This window comes from Bubalus bubalis, chromosome 11 (assembly GCF_019923935.1).
Source record: "Bubalus bubalis isolate 160015118507 breed Murrah chromosome 11, NDDB_SH_1, whole genome shotgun sequence".
Lineage (NCBI taxonomy): Eukaryota > Metazoa > Chordata > Mammalia > Artiodactyla > Bovidae > Bubalus > Bubalus bubalis.
This window is the reverse complement of record NC_059167.1, coordinates 60,190,258-60,212,023: the sequence shown is the minus strand read 5'-3', so window position 1 is coordinate 60,212,023 and position 21,766 is coordinate 60,190,258. Positions and strand designations below refer to the sequence as shown.

Here is a 21,766-nt window from a genome sequence, read left to right as displayed (position 1 = left end):
TATTCTTGCCTGGAGAATTCCATGGACAGAGGAGCCTAGTGGGCTACAGTCCATGGAGTCACAAAGAATCGAACACAACTGAGTGACTAACACGTTCACATAAATAAATAAATATATATATAACATATGTGCATTCCTTATTTTGAACGTGAAAAGGCAACCAGTAAATCTTCATAGCACATTATACTGACTGAGTCTGGTATAGTTAGCTTCATGGAATAACATAATGATAGAGGTCCAGATAAAAATCTGGTTAAGTTTTAAAATATAAAACAAAATTATGTTGAAGCTCAAATACTACAGTGTAACCTATAAAGCACTTTAAAATACGACTAACATACTCAGTAAAAAAGAAAAAGCCAATTCAAAACTTAATTTTTAAAAATTACTCAGTAAAGGAAATCTTAATTTTTTAGGTCTAATAATGATATTGTGATTATGCTTTTAATAAGAATACTTATCTTTTAGAAATACTAATGGAAATAATACTGACAAACATGTTGCCAAGGATTTACTTCAAAATAATCCTGGGACTAAGGTATTCAAATCAGCAGGGAAACAGATGAAATACAAGGAGATAATTATTGAAGTTGGATGATTGATAAATGGGATTAATTAACAGAATATATTTTCTCTTGCATATGTTTTGAAATTTTTCACAATAAAAAGTTCGTTTTAAAAGTGAAAAGCTTCTTTCAAGGAAGTATTATTTTATTGCATAGAAAAAATTTCATTAAAATTCATATTTTTTATCCTATAAAAATGAGTCTTTCTGATTACCACTATAAATTTTGCTAGGATCTGAAAAGATCTGTTATAAACAGGGATTAAAGTAAGTATGCTACTTGAAGAGAATAATAATACTGTAAATTTAATGTTGAATAAATTATGTTCAAAAACTACCTGAGTACATACTGGGTACCTAGCACTTTGCAAGGTAAATAAGTTAACTTTTTAAAAAATGTAAAAATAAGTGAAATAAGTATTTTTCTTACCGTTCAATCAGTAAGCTTAGTAATTCCTGTGGTTTACAAAATGAACGATATGTAGTAAGAAAAGTACGAACAAAATTGGGATCTGAAAAGGCAGAGCACAGAACATGTTGCATATTCAATTTACTCAGTTTAATTAATTCAAAGTAGCATATTTTGGAGGCCTTCCTTCCTTTCTTTTTTTTCTGGTTCCTCCCACTGTTGCTTGTCCTGCCAATTGTGGTATCTCTTGATAAAGGACTACTTCTTGATAAAGGGATGTTTTCAAATTCAAGATTCATGAACATAAAATTTTGATGAATATTTATTAACGAAGTTAACACTATACAGACATTTAATTAGGTATTTATTCCTATTGATTCTGCAGTATTCCTTTTAAATTTTAGAGGCAGTCTATTTTCTTCCTAGGCCCTAAGTGTTTCTGAACAATCTTGAAAAGGTTTTGGATATCCTCTGCCCTATATAACCACTTGTAAAGAGCTCCACATACCTGCGTACATATGATATGTTAGCCTTTCAATTAATTTCACCACAGTTCCTCCTTTAATAATGGGGATTCCACTTCTACTCTGCAAGTTGTCCTCAAAAACAATGTTTTCCTCAGAGTCTTTTACCACAAAACGATACACTTCAGGACTTGGTAATCTCAATGGTTGTTCATTTTCTTCCTTCAATAATACTGAATCTAGCATTCGATCAAGAGTACTACGATACTGAAGGGAAATAAGTGCTGCCATCCAATTATTTTTCTCTTCAGCAGACTTAGCAGCATATATTATGCTGTTTTCATCTTTGGATACTAATTCAAAAGCATGTTTGCACTCACAAGTATCTTCTTTATCACATATTTGTATTTTCCTCATGACAAATTTTTCTTTTAATCTGTATTCTGCACTACTGCATCCTGGAAGGCGTGACTGGCTGTGATTGGGTTTGCAGCTAATCATTAAGCCATCAAAGAGAAAAATATGCCGTTCATGTTTAGCACCAATTCTTGTCAATGGGCCTTCCATAATAAATTCATTACAACACTGTCCAATATCTTTGCCTTCCCATCCATCTATGTTTTTCTGAATTTCATTCATTTTTTTAATAGCCAGGTGCTTGCTTCTTAATTGACGATTATAAAAAGGGCAAACAGGATCCCTAAAAAAAACAAAAAAACACAAAAAACAAGATAAATTTAGCTTACTCAATGGCTAAGCAACCTTAATTGCCTGAAGTATAAACTACTTTAAATCAAGTGACAAAAATATTAAATAACTAAACACTAAATTTTGCACACAGCATTTACTTTCTCCTAACTTTGCCATTAAATAATACATGCTTCAATTTCATTATTCAGAAAGAGAAATAGTAGAGACTTGACATGATTCCTGAGGTCCTAAGAATTAAAATGAAAATAATATTAAATTTCTTATATAAATAATGTTATTAAATATATCTTTTAAAAATTTTATTAAATATATCTTAACAATATGACAACACCAATTTTAAAAGGCTAAAGGGCAAAATAAAAATGTAAAACAAAAATATAACTTTCAAGAATGCAACTATCACTGTAAGTAACACTTTAGAAAACCACACATCAGATATAAGTGAAATACTGCATAAGCATTCATATTTTCAACAGTGTGGAATTACCCAGGTCGGCGTCTAGGTGAATACTGCTTGTAAATTCGGTCCATACTACCTTGGAGATTCATGAGAGCAGTAATAGCTTGGTTCAAACATTCTCTGTCTTCATGCTCTTCACTACGTATTTTCAATTGCTAAGAAAAACCAAACAAAAAAATTAAACCTGCATTGTTCAATTCTTTCCCTTTCTCATACTTAGAGGAAGCAGCAACAAACATTATGAACTCTAAAAGAATTTTAAGTATACTTAATAAAAACAACTATAATTTTATATAATTAAGTATACCTCCTGATCCTTCAAAACAGCCCTCTTTCTACATATGCAAATACAATACAGATATAAAGTACTATAACCATTACAATCATAAAAAACAAAAAGTAAATTTCCAGGTATTTCCAGAAAATGTCTCGAAAAAGACATTTTCCAGATATATAAAAATAGTTTAAAATATGCAAAACATGAGGCTTACAAGTTACTTTTATTTGTAACTATGAATAGAGAAAAGATAAAAACATACTATTTCACATTCTCTAATGATTAAATTCTTAACTTTTACAGATTTTTAAGAGCTTGCATATTTTTGTTACACAATAAAATCAAGTATGCTAATTTTAGCAATTCAATCTTTCACAAACTTTTCTACAAACAGCATCACAAAAAGATCCAACTGACATTTTTTACAACATAAAATTCAACTACTCTAGTAAACATCAAGAATCCATGAAAATTAATATCCTATCTTACTAATCCTTAGAAATGACACTTATAATAACAAATTACATCATTAATCTTAACAACTCTGGCTTTATTTCATTTAAGCAAAAACTTCTCTAATAGCTCAGTCTCAAAATGGAAGAAAATTCACCTTATAATAAGTAAATCAGACTGGACGATGCTTCAGTGCTTTGATAGAAGAACTCCAAGAGGAGCATTATACAGAGATTATGTAGATATAAATACACATTTATATGAGAATATGGAAAAATTTTAAAAGTTTAAGTCTATTTCATGATCTTAAACTACCTCACTAGAAATTTTGTGATAAATTTTCCTTATACTCCAAGAACAATCTGAAAACCATTCAGCAATGGCTCTTCTTCCTTAGCAAGGAACTGAATGGATGCTGTTTAAGTACTAGGTCCATTACCTTTCACATATACGTCTAGAAATTATTCTCTATATGGAGCACAGACCCATTAGATATTTTTCAAGATACATATAGAAGTCTTGCTATCAAAGATTTGCAATATAAATAATTTAAGTGACTATCATCATCTCCAGATTTAAGAAATAAATTGAAAAGATGAAGGGAAAAAGAGTTTAAAAAAACCCACCGGTTTAAAAAATGATTAGCACTCGATCACTCTGACTTCTAAAGGTGAAAATTACTACCAAATCACTTCATTTTGCTGTTTGAAAGCTTCTTACAAAAAGATTCTTTTCAGCTCCACTCTAAAATATTTCCCTAATATAGACATTGAGGATACAAAATGCTTAATTACAGATTTTTTATTTTTACTGCTTCTGTTGATCCAAATTTCCAAATTATCACTAATAATGAGGTTCTGCCAAAATGAGAACTGCTTTTCAATTTAAGTGTATGAGGACACTAAATTTCTACTGTAAATTTCATCGTAAGGTTGCTCAAACTCTTCCAAGCAAGTGGCCTTATCATTTCTACATATCCATGAATAATTTCAGGCTATCAAAGAGAAATAAAACTTTAGGATGTTTAAAGCATAGGATTTTCCAGTGATGTAAGTATACAAAACAATGGCTTTCTTTGGCATAAACACAGTCCAATAATTTGCTAAATAAACATTTCTTGAATTTGGGCAGTAAGATTCAATAAACATCAGATTAATGAAAACCCAAGCTAATTCTCTATAGATATGTGGGAGAACGTATTCTTATCATGATGTAGAAATTACCATACTGAATTACCTTGCATGTAAGTCATGCTCTTTCACATTGATAGTGCTTTCTACATATTTGTCTGTGCTTCTCTTATCTACCTGGTGAATTTAGCCTCTATGATACAGTTCAAATGCCTCCTCCTTAGGAAGCTCTTTCCTTTTTCCTCCCCCTTGAATTTTTTCCTTTGAAATAATATCAAATTTGTGGAAAAGTTATAAAAATAATGTAAGCAACTCTTGTTACTCGGAGTCACCAGTTTTTAACACTTATAAGAATCTATCTGCATATGCCAGAGACCTGGGTTACATCCCTGGGTGGGGAAGATCCCCTGGAGGAGATCATGGCAACCCACTCCAGTATTCTTGCCTGGAGAATCCCATGGACAGAGGAACCTGGCAGGCTACAGTCCATAGGGTCACAAAGAGTAGAACATGACTGAGTGACTAATGCTACTACTACTACCACAAAGGCTATACCACTCTGTGTGTGAGTGTTATGTGGCATTCTCCCCCTGAACTACCTGAGAGTAGTCTGTGACACAATTCTCTCAGTTCCTTGTTGAGGAAGGTGCTGTGTTTGCTGTGCTTGGTTGCTCAGTTGTATCTGACTCCTTGTGACCCCATGGACTGTAGCCTGCCAGTCTCCTCTGTCTATGGGGATTCTCCAGGCAAGAATACTGGAGTGAGTAGCCATGCCCTCCTCCAGGGGATCTTTCCAACCCAGGGATCAAACTCAGGTCTCCCGCCATTGCTAAATGGCTCTGAGATTGTTTCTGGAACATCAGGGAAACTCAAATACATCACAAACTATTCTCAAATAGTGTCATTCCCCTTATTCCTTTGATATTTCAGTGTGTCTTAGAACAAAAATTCTTTTACAGTATAGTGATAACTTCAGGAAACTTTTGCTTAATCCTGTTCTTAGGGCAATCCCACCCACCCCACCCCAGTACAGGATCCAATCAGTATGTACTTAGTTGTCATGTTTCTATTATCTCTTTTAATCTGTAATAGTCCCTCAGCATTTGTCTTTTATGGCTCCCTCAATTTAATAACACCAACATACCAGAACAGGATGATAAATTCTAGCATACCCAACACTCATATACATCTTTTTCTAACTTTCCTAGACAGAGTTGGTAACTCCTGCCTCACTATCCCATAGAATTACTTCTATTAGGCACTTACTATATTGTAATTATTTGTCTGACATTTATCTTCTTTACTAAAACATGAACTCTTTAGCTTGGGGATATATTTTATTCATTTTTAGTACAGTACCCACAAATGGTAGGTACCCAAGAAAGTAATGAGAATGAGTGACTGTTGTATAAATACTTAGAATTTTGTTAAGTGTTTAGACAAATAACAACAATGAACATTTATTAAGCTCTTGATAAAAAGCATTCTGTGCATACTCTTTTATGCACTGGCTTATTTAATGCTTGTTACAACTCTGTAAGATAGGTACTATCATCATACACATGTCACAGATGAAGAAACTGAGGCACCCAAGATGAATGGTGGAGTCTATATTCAAACCAAGGAACTCAGATTCCATCCTTTTTGCATGCCTCTCTCCAATGACACCAAACACAATTATGCAAAAAACTGGACTATGCCCAACTCTGGTGAATGAATTTAAGGGGATTCCCCTTTATCTTAAAAATAAACTGGATAATTACACAGTTTAAGAAATAAAATGAAGTGTGCTTTGGGAAAGAGGTCAAAGAGAATAAAAGTGAAAGTGAAAGAAAGTGAAGTCATTCAGTAGTGTCTGACTCTTTGTGATCATGGACTGTAGCCTATCAGGTTCCTCTGTCCATGGGATTTTCCAGGCAAGAATACTGGAGTGGGTTGCCATTTCCTTCTCCCAAAGAGAATAAATGCCCTTGCAATTTATGCTTAAACTAAGTAGTAAAGGGGAAATAATCTTTCATTAATGTGTACTACCTTATGAATTTGACTGAAGAATATGTTCTTTGCTTACCTGATACACTATTCTCCTTAGTAGCATATATGTGTATCTTGCCTGAGATTTTATACTTTATGTAAGTTTTTTCTTAACTCTAAGACTTCACTGAAACTCTTGAATTTCTATAAACTGCTATATAAATTCGGATTATGAATTCATTTATGTTCAACTCTTTGTGACCCCATGGACTGTACGATTTTCCAGGAAAGAATACTGGAGTGGGTTGCCATTTCCTCCTCCAGGGGATCTTTTGGACCCAAGGATCCAACCTGCATCTCCTGCATTGGCAGGTGAATTCTCACCACCGAGCCATCTGGGAAGCCCATCTATTACATATATATGTGCCTAAGACAGGAGAAATTATATTAAATTATGAATTTATCTCTAGTTTATTATGCTGGGAGTTCAGTTTAGATGTGAAATAATATATGTGATCAATTATCTTTTGGTAATAATAAACTTCTCTCTAGATTTTCATAAAAATAGGATTTTAGAAATTTGGTGGGAAATTCACCTCAAATAAAACCTGTTACTTCTCTTTATGTGCTTTTTAAAAATGTGCATTATCTTCCTTCAGATATCTTTGAGTGCTGTGTCAGTACTGAAACAGTAAATATTACATAGTAAAATATTCTCACACATTTTTTTCAAGAGCCAGAACATTTCTTTTAATAGACATTATCTCAACTTCTTGATGTTATAAATACACTTACATACACACACAGGAATTCTTTTTTGTCACTTTCTCTGTAGGTGACAAAGTAATTGTTACATAATGTTAACAATTAGGGAATCTAGATGAAGGGAGCATACTATTTTTGTAACTTTTTCCCTATATTCTTCAAAGTAAAAGGTTAAAAAAAATATTACCTAAAGAAACATTTTCAATTGTTTCACTAAAATATTGGCTTATCTTTCCCAATGAACTTCATTAAAGTTATTAGTAATAGGTATTCCTGTTAAGCTTCAAATTAAGATAAAGTTCTCTTTAGAGGAAAATATTTATTCTTTCCATTACTAAATTTCCAGGGAATGACCAGAGTAAGAGAGGAGAAAAATGTTACTTGGTTTTGAAAAAATCAATTCTGAACTGAGAGTTGATATGTTCCTAGTAACAGAAGGATAAACAGATTTTATTCTTAGAATATAAGTATATTATAAAGATGCTTATAAATCAGGAAATGAATTTGTGATTTCTGTTTCCTCTTACATAAGGGTTGGAATATATATTAAGGAAAAAAAAAATCTAAAATTTATCTGAGAAAAATAAAGAAAATGAAAGTAGTTTATGATTAACCCCAGAGGGGCTTAAATTGGAAAAGAACAAAAAAAGAATCATATTACCTATAACATGAACTTTAAAGTATTGCTAAAAATAATCCAACAACAAAATAATACTATTCTACAAGTGTAAAATAATTTTAGGAAAACTATATATGATATCCTATAATTTCTCATTATGTAGTTGTCTTTCTGTCTTATCATAAATTCTGACTCTGGGAAGTAAAACTCAAATAATATTTAAACATTATATCCATAAATAAATCTTCCTTGGTACATGACCAAGGCAAATATTTCAAATTAAAACTGGCCTAAAACTGCTCCAGGACAGTGTTTTTTATTCCCAAAGGAACATGACAGCCTTAAGTTACACTGGTCGAGCCTTCTTTCCTATGGGTCTCATCCCAAAGTAGGCTCAATATGAAATGAAATTTCTTTCAAATGAGTGCTTGAGCTCAAACAGTATCACAAAAAGACAATCACCAGAATGGGAGACAGTACTGGAAATGACACATCCAAAAGGTTTAATATTAATATTCAGAATATATAAAGAACTCCTATAAAACCACCACAAAAATATTCACAAATAACCCAAATAAAAAGTGGGCAAAGGACTTGAATAGACATTTCTCCAAAGAAGATATATAAATGGTCAAAAAGCAAATAAAAGGATGTTCACTGTCACAAATAGGGAAATACAAGTCAAAATCATGAGATACCACCTCACATCCATCGGGAAGGCTATTATCAAAAAATAAAAATATAGAAAATAACAAGTGCTGGCAAGGAAGTGGAGAAACTGTAAACAGTGTGTGCTATTGGTGGTAATGTAAAAGAGTATAAAGTTACTATGGAATATCATACAGTGCTTCCTCAAAAAATTAAAAACAGAATTACCCTATGATGTAGCAATTTCACTTCTGGCTATATATCCAAAGAATTGAAAACAGTCTTGATGACATATTTGTTCACGGCAGTATTATTTATCATAGCCAAAAAGCAGAAGCAATCCATGTGTCCAACAACACTGGGTGTATATAACAATATACTTAACACTACTGAACTATACGCTTAAAATGGTTAAGACAGTAAATTTCATGTTTGACCACAATTAAAAAATAGTAAAATATTATTAAAAGGAACAGTATCACAGTCAGAACAGATATAAAAGTAAAAAGTAATTTCTTATCTGATCATGTGATAATTCTTTTTGCTTATGTCTAGAATTAATCCTTATTTTGGTTTTTCAAAATCTATGTCATAATATACTGAATTATGAAATGAATGGATCCTTTTTTAAAAAAAGAAACAGGATAGAATATAACAGAATATAGGGTGTGAATATATTGCATGAAATGCTGAGTAGCATTTCAAAAACCTTTTTGCTTTGTGTGTGTGTATGTTCGTATAGCATTATCATGATGTTAAATGTATTTCTTACTATGGATCATTCCCACTGTGTAACATACAGACTGATTCCCACAGGACAATAATGCTATAAATAAATGGGTCACTTTCTAGAATACCTAGGCCCTTCTGATCCCACTAAATGAGTCATACAATTACCAAGGATCAGAAGTAAATGTTTCCAAATATGAATGACAGTTGTGCTTATGCTATAATAATTCAATAACTATATAAGCTAAAGAAATAAGACTATAAAAATATTTATATGAAAACTCAAATCTAATAACTTTAAAGGCAAGTCATTTTTAAAAGATACAGGGAAGACAAATCATAAAAGTATTGGAAAAATTATAAAAATTTACATTTCTGCAATCAGATTGCTTTACAAGGATCTTCAAGGTTATGTACCATCTAAAATAAATGGAAAGTAGAAATCATAGAGATACTTTTTGTGACTTAAGTAAGATTCATACTCAAAGAAAAGGTTTTACCCTAAGTCAACAGATTAGCATATATATATATATATATATATACAGATGTTCATCTCTAGGGGTTTTGTGTGTGTTTATTAAAATGAGTATTTATTAAAATGATTATGATTGATAATTAAAATGATTTATGATTCTTCAGTTCATTTTCAATTACCTGACCAACTACTAGTCCCAATCACAGTGGCTAAAAATACTTGGAGTCCAGTAATTAATTGGTAGTAAAAGCAGCTGTGACATTAGGATGAATCAGGCCATTATAGTCAATGTCCGATTTTAGATTCAGACCTCAGAGATTTTAAAACTAATCATCTAAACAGGGGAAAAAAAGTAAGCTTCTATTATAGTTAACTTCTATTATAGTTAGGTCCATGCTGCTGCTAAGTCGCTTCAGTCATGTCCGACTCTGTGCGACCCCATAGACGGCAGCCCACCAGGCTCCCCCATCCCTGGGATTCTCCAGGCAAGAATACTGGAGTGGGCTGCCATTTCCTTCTCCAATGCATAAACGTGAAAAGTGATTTTAGGTCCATGAATCAAGGCAAATTGGAAGTGGTCAAACAGAAGATGGCAAGAGTGAATGTCAACATTCCAGGAATCAGTGAACTAAAATGGACTGGAATGGGTGAATTTAACTCAGATGACCATTATATCTACTATTGTGGGCAGGAATCCCTTAAAAGAAATGGAGTAGCCATCATGGTCAACAAAAGAGTCCAAAATGCAGTACTTGGATGTAATCTCAAAAACGACAGAATGATCTCTGTTCGTTTCCAAGGCAAACCATTCAATATCACAGTAATCCAAGCCTATGCCCCACCAGTATGCTGAAGAAGCTGAAGTTGAATGGTTCTATGAAGACCTACAAGACCTTTTAGAATTAACACCCCGAAAAGATGTCCTTTTCATTATAGGGGACTGGAATGCAAAGTAGGAAGTCAAGAAACACCTGGAGTAACAGGCAAGTTTGGCCTTGGAATACGGAATGAAGCAGGGCAAAGGCTAACAGACTTTTGTCAAGAGAATGCACTGGTCATAGCAAACACCCTCTTCCAACAACACAAGAGAAGACTCTACACGTGGAAATCACCAGATGGTCAACACCGAAATCAGATTGATTATATTCTTTGCAGCCAAAGATGGAGAGGCTCTATACAGTCAGCAAAAACAAGACCAGGAGCTGACTGTGGCTCAGATCATGAACTCCTTATTGCCAAATTCAGACTTAAATTGAAAAAGTAGGGAAAACCACTAGACCATTCAGGTATGACCTAAATCAAATCCCTTATGATTATACAGTGGAAGTGAGAAATAGATTTAAGGGACTAGATCTGATAGACAGAGTGTCTGATGAACTACGGATGGAGGTTTCGTGACACTGTACAGGAGACAGGTATCAAGACCACCCCCATGGAAAAGAAATGCAAACAACCAAAATGGCTGTCTGGGGAGGCCTTACAAATAGCTGTGAAAAGAAGAGAAGTGAAAAGCAAAGGAGAAAAGGAAAGATATTAACATATGAATGCAGAGTTCCAAAGAATAGCAAGAGATAAGAAAGCCTTCCTCAGTGATCAATGCAAAGAAATAGAGGAAAACAACAGAATGCGAAGGACTAGAGATCTCTTCAAGAAAATTAGAGATACCAAGGGAACATTTCATGCAAAGATGGGCTCCATAAAGGATAGAAATGGTATGGACCTAACAGAAGCAGAAGATATTAAGAAGAGGTGGCAAGAATACACAGAACTGTACAAAAAAGATCTTCACGACCCAGATAATCATGATGGTGTGATCACTGACCTAGAGCCAGACATCCTGGAATGCGAAGTCAAGTGGGTCTTAGAAAGCATCACTACGAACAAAGCTAGTGGAGGTGATGGAATTCCAGTTGAGCTATTTCAAATCCTGAAAGATGATGCTGTGAAAGTGCTGCACTCAATATGCCAGCAAATTTGGAAAACTCAGCAGTGGCCACAGGACTGGAAAAGGTCAGTTTTCATTCCAATCCCAAAGAAAGGCAATGCCAAAGAATGCTCAAACTACCACACAATTGCACTCATCTCACACGCTAGGAAAGTAATGCTCAAAATCCTCCAATCAGGCTTCAGCAATATGTGATCTGTGAACTTCCAGATGTTCAAGCTGGTTTTAGGAAAGGCAGAGGAACCAGAGATCAAATTGCCAACATCCGCTGGATCATCGAAAAAGCAAGAGAGTTCCAGAAAAACATCTATTTCTGCTTTACTGACTATGCCAAAGCCTTTGACTGTGTGGATCACAATAAACTGTGGAAAATTCTGAAAAAGAATGGAATACCAGACCACCTGACCTGCCTCTTGAGAAACCTATATGCAGGTCAGAAAGTAACAGTTAGAACTGGACATGGAACAACAGACTGGTTCCAAATAGAAAAAGGAGTACGTCAAGGCTGTATATTGTCACCCAGCTTATTTAACTTATATGCAGAGTACATCATGAGAAAAGCTGGGCTGGAAGAACCACAAGCTGGAATCAAGATTGCCAGGAGAAATATCAGTAACCTCACATATGCAGATGACACCACCCTTATGGCAGAAAGTGAAGAGGAACTAAAAAGCCTCTTGATGAAAGTCAAAGAGGAGAGTGAAAAAGTTGGCTTAAAGTTCAACATTCAGAAAACGAAGATCATGGCATCTGGTCCCATCACTTCAATGGGAAATCGATGGGGAAACAGTGGAAACAGTGTCAGACTTTATTTTGGGGGGCTCCAAAATCACTGCAGATGGTGATTGCAGCCATGAAATTAAAAGACATTTACTCCTTGGAAGGAAAGTTATGACCAACCTAGAGAGCATATTCAAAAGCAGAGACATTAGTTTGCCAACAAAGGTCTTTCTAGTCAAGGCTATGGTTTTTCCAGTGGTCATGCATGGATTTGAGAGTTGGACTGTGAAGAAAGCTGAGCACCAAAGAATTGATGCTTTTGAACTGTGGTGTTGGAGAAGACTCTTGAGAGTCCCTTGGACTGCAAGGAAATCCAACCAGTCCATTCTAAAGGAGATCAGCCCTGGGTGTTCTTTGGAAGAAATGATGCTAAAGCTGAAACTCCAGTACTTTGGCCACCTCATGTGAAGAGCTGACTCATTGGAAAAGACCCTGATGCTGGGAGGGATTGAGGGCAGGAGGAGAAGGGGATGACAGAGGATGAGATGGCTGGATGGCATCACCAACTCAATGGACATGAGTTTGAGCGAACTCCAGGAGTTGGTGATAGACAGGGAGGCCTGGCGTGCTGTGATTCATGGGGTTGCAAAGAGTCAGACACGACTGAGCGACTGAACTGAACTGAATTGATTATAGTTAAGTTGGGATTTTTAAATGTTGGCAAATACTAGAAGGCAACTATAAAACTAATGATGGGACTTCCAATTAGACATGAACATTCTCTAAAAACTTTTAGGAATCTAAATATACATCTGTGGCTGCTAATATATTATTCATGAGAAGCCTACAATCCTTTCTATGAGTTCTTTATGGATCCATTAGTCTCCATGGAGATACACAAAATCAAGTTGCTCATCTATTTGTGTACAAAAGCTAGCGAGCTCCAGTATCACACATTATGGGTAGTAAGACTCCATAAAAAAAGAATTCTTGAGGTAGGTATTTATTATTGTAGTTGTTCAGTCACTAAGTCCTGACTTTTGCAACGCTATGGACTGTAGCCCGCCAGGCTCCACTGTCCATGGAATTTCCCAGGCAGGAATACTGGGGTGGGTTGTCATTTCCTTCTCCAGGGGATCTTCCTCATGAAGGGATCAAACTTACATCTCCTGCCTTGGCAGGTGGATTCTTTACCACTGAGCTACCAGGGTAGCTACCAATATCTGAGCCAAGATATTCATTAGAAATCATCTAAAGATTTCTTCACCTAGATGTCTACTAAGTTTACTTATTCTGGCTTTTATTTTAAATATTACTAATGAGTTACATGGAAAAGTTAGAACAGGCTATCTAAACCAACAACATGGTATAGACACAGTGTCTATATATAGACAAAGATAGTATACTCTATATACACAGAGATATAATATCTATATAAAGAATGAATAATAAAGAGAAACCGCACATGATCTCATTAGTGAAACTAAACTCTTAGAAATACGGAATATATTCAGCTTTAGTTGATGCACAACAGTAAGAAAAACAATCAGAAAAACTGCAAAGACAAGGCCCAGAAGATATTTACAATGGCAGAAGACTTGAATAATCCTATAAAAAGTTATTCAAAAGGCCAATCAACATATGTACAAGCACATTAATAATCAAGAAAATATAAAATAAAACATTAGTTACCATTATAAATAGATCATATAATAGAAAATCTTAAATATGAAAAATGCATAAAGAGAGACATCATGCATTCTGGTAGGAGTATAAACTGTATAACTTTGGAAAACTTTCCACTTTGGAAAACTGCTTGACCTCATCTATTAAATTTGAAAACATACACACCTTATGACCAAGCAATTCTAACCCTGAGTACATACTCTAGAGAAACAAAATGCATGTACATGTGTATCAAAAGATAGAAAAAAGAATATCAATAGAAGTGTTATCAATAATAGCAAAAAAACTGTTGTTCAGCCAGAGAACAATAAATAAATCATGGTTTATTCAAACAATGGAAGAAAATTAAATTAGAAAAACATAAAATAACATCAGTGACTCTTATGTTGTGTGTTAGTGGCTCAGTCATGTACAACTCTTTGTGACCGCATGAACTGTAGCCCACCAGGCTCTGCTGTCCATGGGATCGATGAATCTTACAAATATCAATGTAACTTTCAGAGAAAATGACACAAAATACTATAATAATTTGATCTAATTGATAAAAAGCTCAGAAACAGGCTACATATATTTTTACTGACATATACATAGGTGGTCAAACTGTAAAGAAAAGCAAAAAAGTAACTGCCATTAAAGTCAGAGCAATAACTTACCTCTGGTGTGCTTGTACATTACATTTATTTATTATAAAGCATATTTACATTTTTCTCTAAGTATACACCATAATAAAGTTTATACTACATATTAGACCCTTAGAAATTCAGTATATTTTTATGTGTACTGATATTTAAAAATGAGTTCAAGTTTTATCACAATTTTTAATTTATTACTTGGGTTCTACCTACTGCATTGCATGGGCAAAAAGTATCAACTTTAAACATGTTTTTCATGACAAGTTATATATGACAGAAGTTTAGAACAATGTTCTACATAAAAGTTATTAATTACCTTTATAAAATACGAAGTTAAACCATTGTTGCTGTGTGTCTCCAAAAATTAATGTTTAAAAAGTCAACTTTTTAATGTTATTACTTTGAGAATTTACATTATCAAGTGATAGATAAAGTAACATTTTCCCCTATCTACAACTTGGAAATTATATGAATATAAAAAATAAAGGCATTTCTCTATGGTCCATGGGAAGTAGGAAAACATTTAAGATATTTTCTTTTTATGAACAAAAACTATTAAAACTAATAACATCAGAGAAAAAGTTTTTAAGTCTCATAAATCTAAGTATTTCTTTTTGTTCAGAAAACTTTTATCTTACCTTTAATAATTCAAAATAGTGCCAACAATGATATACTGGCACCAGCATAAGGCGTGGAAGGACATAACGAACTGCCTCTTTAAAACCATCAGCAATGGACTGCAAAGTGAAAAGACAAAATAGTATATCTCTGATATAAAGGTTACGTAAACAGCAGTGCCTAACAGAAGTCATTTTTAAGAATACAAGATACAGGGAACTCTCTGGCGGTCCAGTGGTTAGGACTCGCCACTTTAACTACTGGATCCTTGGTTTCAATCTCTGGTGGGAGAACTAAGATCCCACAGGCTGCTAGGATCCCAGCAGCTGCACACAACTTAGCAACGACAATAACAATAATAACAACACTAAACAACAATAATAACAACTTAGACTAAACAACAGAAACATTAGGGTACGGATATCTTTAATGGAACTAGTCTCTAGTCTAACCTCATTTGTGTTTTGGGCATGACTTAAAAAAACAAACAAACAAGACAGAGATGTATCAAAACTATAATGAAAGCATTCTATATTGAAATTGAAGTTCTATAAATCAAGTTTTTTCCTTCTTTAATTTACCAGCTAATTAAATATATACATTTCATCTTTCATGGCTAATATAACTTTAACAATGGTCTTCTCAGCTTTTTCCCCAAAAGCTTTGGGTTCCACATACCATAAAGGAATGCTGAAAAGCTATACATCTTCTCACAGATTTCTATGTCACAAAATGTTTTAAGTTTAAGTAGTTACAAAGAATGTGTTTGGGGGGATGTGGTACATTGCAGATGTGATTTAAACCTATTTCACCAAACAACGATCAAATACATTTCAGATTTAGCTCATTTAACTTAAGAAAAATGCTGTCATATAACTTAATTGATATAGCCAATCTTCACTATCAAAATAAACAGCCAGATCACACTAAATTTACACAACAGGTCTGACTTCACTGTTAAATTGAAATACACATGTTAATATCACAGTCTTCAGTACAGGAAGCACCTGAAAGAAACTATAACTGCTTCTAACATAGCATGTTCAAATATGAGAGCTTTACAAGCCTGCCCTCTCCTTTATCATAATGGAATCAGTGAATTAAAATGGATGAGAATGGGTGAATTTAATTCAGATGACCATTATATCTACTACTGTGGGCAAGAATCCCTTAGAAGAAATGGAGTAGCCATCACAGTCAACAAGAGTCCAAAATGCAGTTCTTGGCTGCAACCTTAAAAAGAACAGAATGATCTCAGTTTGTTTCTAAGGCAAACCATTCAACATTCCAAGTCTATGCCCCAGCCACCAAAACCGAAGAAGCTGAAGGTAATCAGAAGACCTAGAAGACCTCCTAGAACTAACACAAAAAACAGATGTCCTTTTCATCATAAGGGATTGGAATGCAAAAGTAGGAAGTCAAGAGATACCTGGAGTAACAGGCAAGTTTGGCCTTGGAGTACAAAATGAAGCAGGGCAAAAAGACTAACAGATTTCTGCCAGGAGAACTCACTGGTCATAGCAAACACCCTTTTTCAACAACACAAGAGATCACTTTACACATGGACATCACCAAATGGTCAATACTGAAATCAGATTGACTACAGTGTATGGGAAAATGGAAAAGCTGTATACAGTCAGCAAAAACAAGACCGGGAGCTGACTGTGGCTCAGATCATCAGCTCCTCACAGCAAAATTCAGGCTTAAACTAAAGAAAGCAGAGAAAACCACTAGGCCAGTCAGGTATGACTTAAATAAAATCCTCTATGAATATACAGGGGAGGTGATGAAGAGAGATTCACAGTATTAGATCTAAATATCAAGGGAACATTTCACGCAAAGATGAGCACAATAAAGGACAGAAATGCTATGGACCTAACAGAAGCAGAAGATATTAAGAAGAGGTGGCAAGAATACACAGAAGAACTATACAGAAAAGATCTTCATGACCCAGATAACCATGATGGTGTGATCACTCACCTAAAGCCAGACATCCTGGAATGCGAAGTCAAGTGGGCCTAGGGAAGCATCGCTACGAACAAACCTAGTGGAGGTGATGGAATTCCAGTTGAGCTATTTCAAATCCTGAAAGATGATGCTGTGAAAGTGCTGCACTCAATATGCCAGGAAATCTGGAAAACTCAGCAGTGGCCACAGGACTGGAAAAGGTCAGTTTTCATTCCAATCCCAAAGAAAAGCAATGCCAAAGAATGTTCAAACTGTACCGCACAACTGTACTCATCTTACACGCTAACAAAGTAATGCTCAAAATTCTCCAAGCCAGGCTTCAACAGTATGTGAACTGTGAACTTCCAGATGTTCAAGCTGGATTTAGAAAAGGCAGAGGAACCAGAGATCAAATTGTCAACATTCACTGGATCATCAAAAAAGCAAGAAGATTCCAGAAAAACATCTACTTTTGCTTTATTGACAAAGCCAAAGCCTTTGACTGGATTACAACAAACTGTGCAAAATTCTGAAAGAGATGGGAATATCAGACCACCTTACCTGCCTCCTGAGAAATCTGTACACAGGTCAAGAAGCAACAGTTAGAACTGGACATGGAACAACAGACTGGTTCCAAACTGGGAAAGGAGTACATCAAGGCTGTATATTGTTACCCTGCTTATTTAACTTATATGCAGAATACATCATGTGAAATGCCGGGCTGGATGAAGCACAAGCTGGAATCAAGATTGCCGGGAGAAATATCAGTAACCTCAGATACGCAGATGATACCACCCTTATGGCAGAAAGCAAAGAAGAACTAAAGAACCTCTTGATGAAACTGAAAGAGAAGAGTGGAAAAAGTTGGTTTAAAACTCAACATTCAGAAAACTAAGATCATGGTGTCCGGTCCCATCACTTCATGGCAAATATATGGGGAAACAATGGAAACAGGGACAGACTTTATTTTTGGGGGGCTCCAAAATCACTGAAGATTGTGACTGCAGCCATGAAATTAAAAGACACTTGCTCCCTGGAAGAAAAGCCATGACCAACCTAGACAGCATATTAGAAAGCAGAGACATTACTTTACCAACAAAGGTTCATCTATTCAAAGCTATGGTTTTTCCAGTGGTCATGTATGGATATGAGAATTGGACTATAAAGAAAGCTGAGCACTGAAGAATAGATGCTTTTGAACTGTGGCACTGGAGAAGAAGTCCCTTGGACTGCAAGGAGATCCAACCTGTCAATCCTGAAGATCAGTCCTGGGTGTTCATTGGAAGGACTGATGCTGAAGCTGAAACTCCAATACTTGGGCTACCTGACACAAAGAACTGACTCATTGGAAAAGACACTAACGCTAGGAAAGATTGAAGGCGAGAGGAGAAGGGGACAACAAAGGATGAGATGGTTGGATGGCATCACCAATGTGATAGACATGAGTTTGAGTAGGCTCTGGGAAATGGTGATGGACAGGGAAGCCTGGCATGCTGCAGTTCTTGGTGTCGCAAAGAGACGGACACAACTGAGTGACTGAACTGAATGGATTAGATCTAGTAAACAGAATGCCTGAACAACTATGGACAGAGGTCCTTAATATTCTACAGGAGGCAGTGAACAAAACCAAAGAAAAATGCAAGAACGCAAAGTGGTTTTCTGAGGAGGCTTTACAAATAGCTGAAGAAAGAAGTGCAAAGCAAGGGAAAAAGGGAAAGGTACACCCAACTAATGCAGAGTCCCAGAGAACAGCAAGCAGAGAAAAGAAGGCCTTCTTCAATGAACAATGCGAAGAAATAGAGGAAAACAACAGAAAAGACAAGAGATCTCTTCAAGAAAGTTGGAAATATTAATATCCAAAGATGGGCACAGTAGAGGACAGAAATGATAAAGACCTAATAGAAACAGAAGAGATCAAGAAGAGATGGAAAGAATACACAGAAAAACCATACAAAAAAGATATTAATCACCCAGACAACCATGATGCTGTTGTCTCTCACTTAGAGCCAAACATTCTGGAGTGTGAAGTCAAATGGGCCTTAGGAAGCACTGCTGCCAATACAGCCAGTGGCGGTGATGGAATTCCTGCGGAGCTATTTAAAATCCTAAAAGATGATACTATTAAAGTGCTGCATTCAATATGTTAGCAAATTTGGAAAACTCAGAAGTGGCCACAGGACTGGAAAAGGTCAATCCTTATCCCAATTCCGAAGAAGGGCAGTACTAAAGAATGCTCAAACCACCAGACAATTGCACTCATCTCCCATGCTAGTAAGGTTATGCTCAAAATCCTCCAAGCTAGGCTTCAGCAGTACATGAACCAAGAACTTTCAGAAGTTCAAGGTGGGTTTAGGAAACACACAGGAAGTAGAGTACAAATTAACAACATTTGCTGAATCATAGAGAAAGCAAGGGAATTTCAGAAAAACATCGACCTCTGTTTCATTAACTATGATAAAGCCTTTGACTGCATGGATCATAACAAACTGTGAAACACTCTTAAAGAGATGGGAATACCAGACCATCTTACCTGTTTCCTGAGAAACTTGTATGTGGGTCAAGAAGCAATAGTTAAATCCCTGTATGGAACAACTGACTGGTTCAGGATTGAGAAAGGAGTATGATAAGGCTGTTTATTTCACCCTGTTATTTAACTTATATGTAAAGCATGTCATGTGAAATGCTGGGCTGGATGAGCTACAAGCTCTGGAATCAAGATTGCTGAGAGAAATATCAACAACCTCAGATATGGCAGGTGACACTACTCTAATGGCAGAAAGTGAAGAGGAACTAAAGAGCCTCTTGATGAGAGTGAAAGAGGAGAGTGAAAAAGCTGGCTTAAAACTCAAAAAAACTAAGATGATGGCATCTGGTCCCATCACTTTATGGTAAATAGGAGGGAAAGAGGTGGAAGCAGTGACAGATTTCCTTTTCTTGCACTCTAAAATCACTGCAGATGGTGACCGCAGCCATGAAATCAGAAGATGACTGCTTCTTGGCAGGAAAGCTATGGCAAACCTAGACAGAGTGTTAGAAAACAAAGACATCACTTTGCCGATAAAGGTCTGTATAATCAAGGCTATGGTCTTCCTGGTACGGATGTACAGATGGGAGAGCCGGACAATAAAGAAGGCTGAGCTCTGAAGAACTGATGCTTTCAAACTGTGGTGCGGGAGAAGACTCCTGAGAGTCCCATGGAAAGTAAGGAGATCAAACCAGTCAATGTTAAAGGAAATCAACCCTGAATACTCCTTGGAAGGACTGATGCTGAAGCTGGCCACCTGATGCGAACAGCTAACTCATTGGGAAAGACCCTGATGCTGGGAAACATTGAAGGCAGAAGGAGAAGAGGGTAAGAGAGGATGAGATGGTTGGATGGTATCACCAATTCGTTGGAGATGAACTTGGGCAAACTCTGGGAGATGGTGAGGGACAGGGAAGCCTGGTAGACTGCAGTCCATGGGGTTACAAAGAATAGGACACAACTTGATGACTGAACAACAACAATAACAATAAACTCTTCTTCAGGAGAAATCTTTTTTTTTTTTTTTTCCTGATTGGTACCCTGGAGATTTTTACACCTTGGATTAATGCATGATAGGAAACTCCACAGGATAATAAGTAACGTGTAGGAAAAATTGGAAGAGAATGCAAAAACATAAAGTAAGATTAGAAACTAATTCTCTTCAAGATACCTGTACTGGTAAGTTGTTGTTTAGTCTAAGTTGTTTTTGCTAAGCTGTGTCCGACTCTTTTGCAATTCCATGGACTGTAGCCAGCTAGGCTCCTCTGTTTGTGGGATTTCCCAGGCAAAAATACTGGAGTAGGTTGCCATTTCCTTCCCCCAGAGGATCTTCCAGACCTGGGGACCAAACTCACATCTCCTGCATTGCAGGTGGATTCTTTACTGCTGAGCCACCAGGGAAGCCCCCTGTACCCTTGTATCACCTGGAAAATCAGCAGCAGCAGCAGGTATATCCCAGTTTTGAAAACTAATAGTCTGCAGAATAAATGATTTTCTAAAATTTATGAGGCATTTAAAAGTCACTCATGTTGATTTTAAATGTCATATATTTATTTAAAGTGGTATATCTCCTCATCAGGTAAATACAGACAGAAGCAATACACAATGTGAAGAAAAAGTTCAAGATGCTGTTTTTAAAATATATCCTCATAGGTAAACACACCCATAATTCTCACCTATTGTTAACTGAAGTAAACAATAATTTGTTCAACAGACTTTTACCAGAATATGCAGAGATTAATTTCTTTTATCATTTAATTAAGACAGTGATATAAATTATGCTGGACATAGGTTTATGTATTTTATATCCAATGCTTTAACTGGAAGCAAGATGAAACTTTAAATTTTAGTCTACAAAATTGTCATTTACATGGTTAATTAGCACTGAAATGGCTACTAAAGTGTATTCTAAAATATTAATGCAATGTATGTTTACAGTGTGAGGAGGCCTGTAAAGACAATATACACTAATGTTTGCATGTGTAGTATGTGCCAAATGTGCTTAGTGTATTCCTGTT

General features: G+C 35.5%; 1 protein-coding gene across 1 annotated transcript in view; it reads right to left on the bottom strand.

Annotated features, from left to right (window-relative positions):
* The window catches only part of SOS2 (SOS Ras/Rho guanine nucleotide exchange factor 2), a 105,131-nt gene that overhangs the window by 34,200 nt on the left and 49,165 nt on the right, over positions 1-21,766 (bottom strand). Inside the window, exons 8-11 of the mRNA XM_006063149.4 lie at positions 15,298-15,396; positions 2,637-2,764; positions 1,483-2,138; positions 996-1,077 (exon numbers count right to left, since the gene is read on the bottom strand). Of these exons, the coding sequence (XP_006063211.3) occupies positions 996-1,077; positions 1,483-2,138; positions 2,637-2,764; positions 15,298-15,396 (965 nt within the window). The remainder of the gene's footprint in view (positions 1-995; positions 1,078-1,482; positions 2,139-2,636; positions 2,765-15,297; positions 15,397-21,766) is intronic.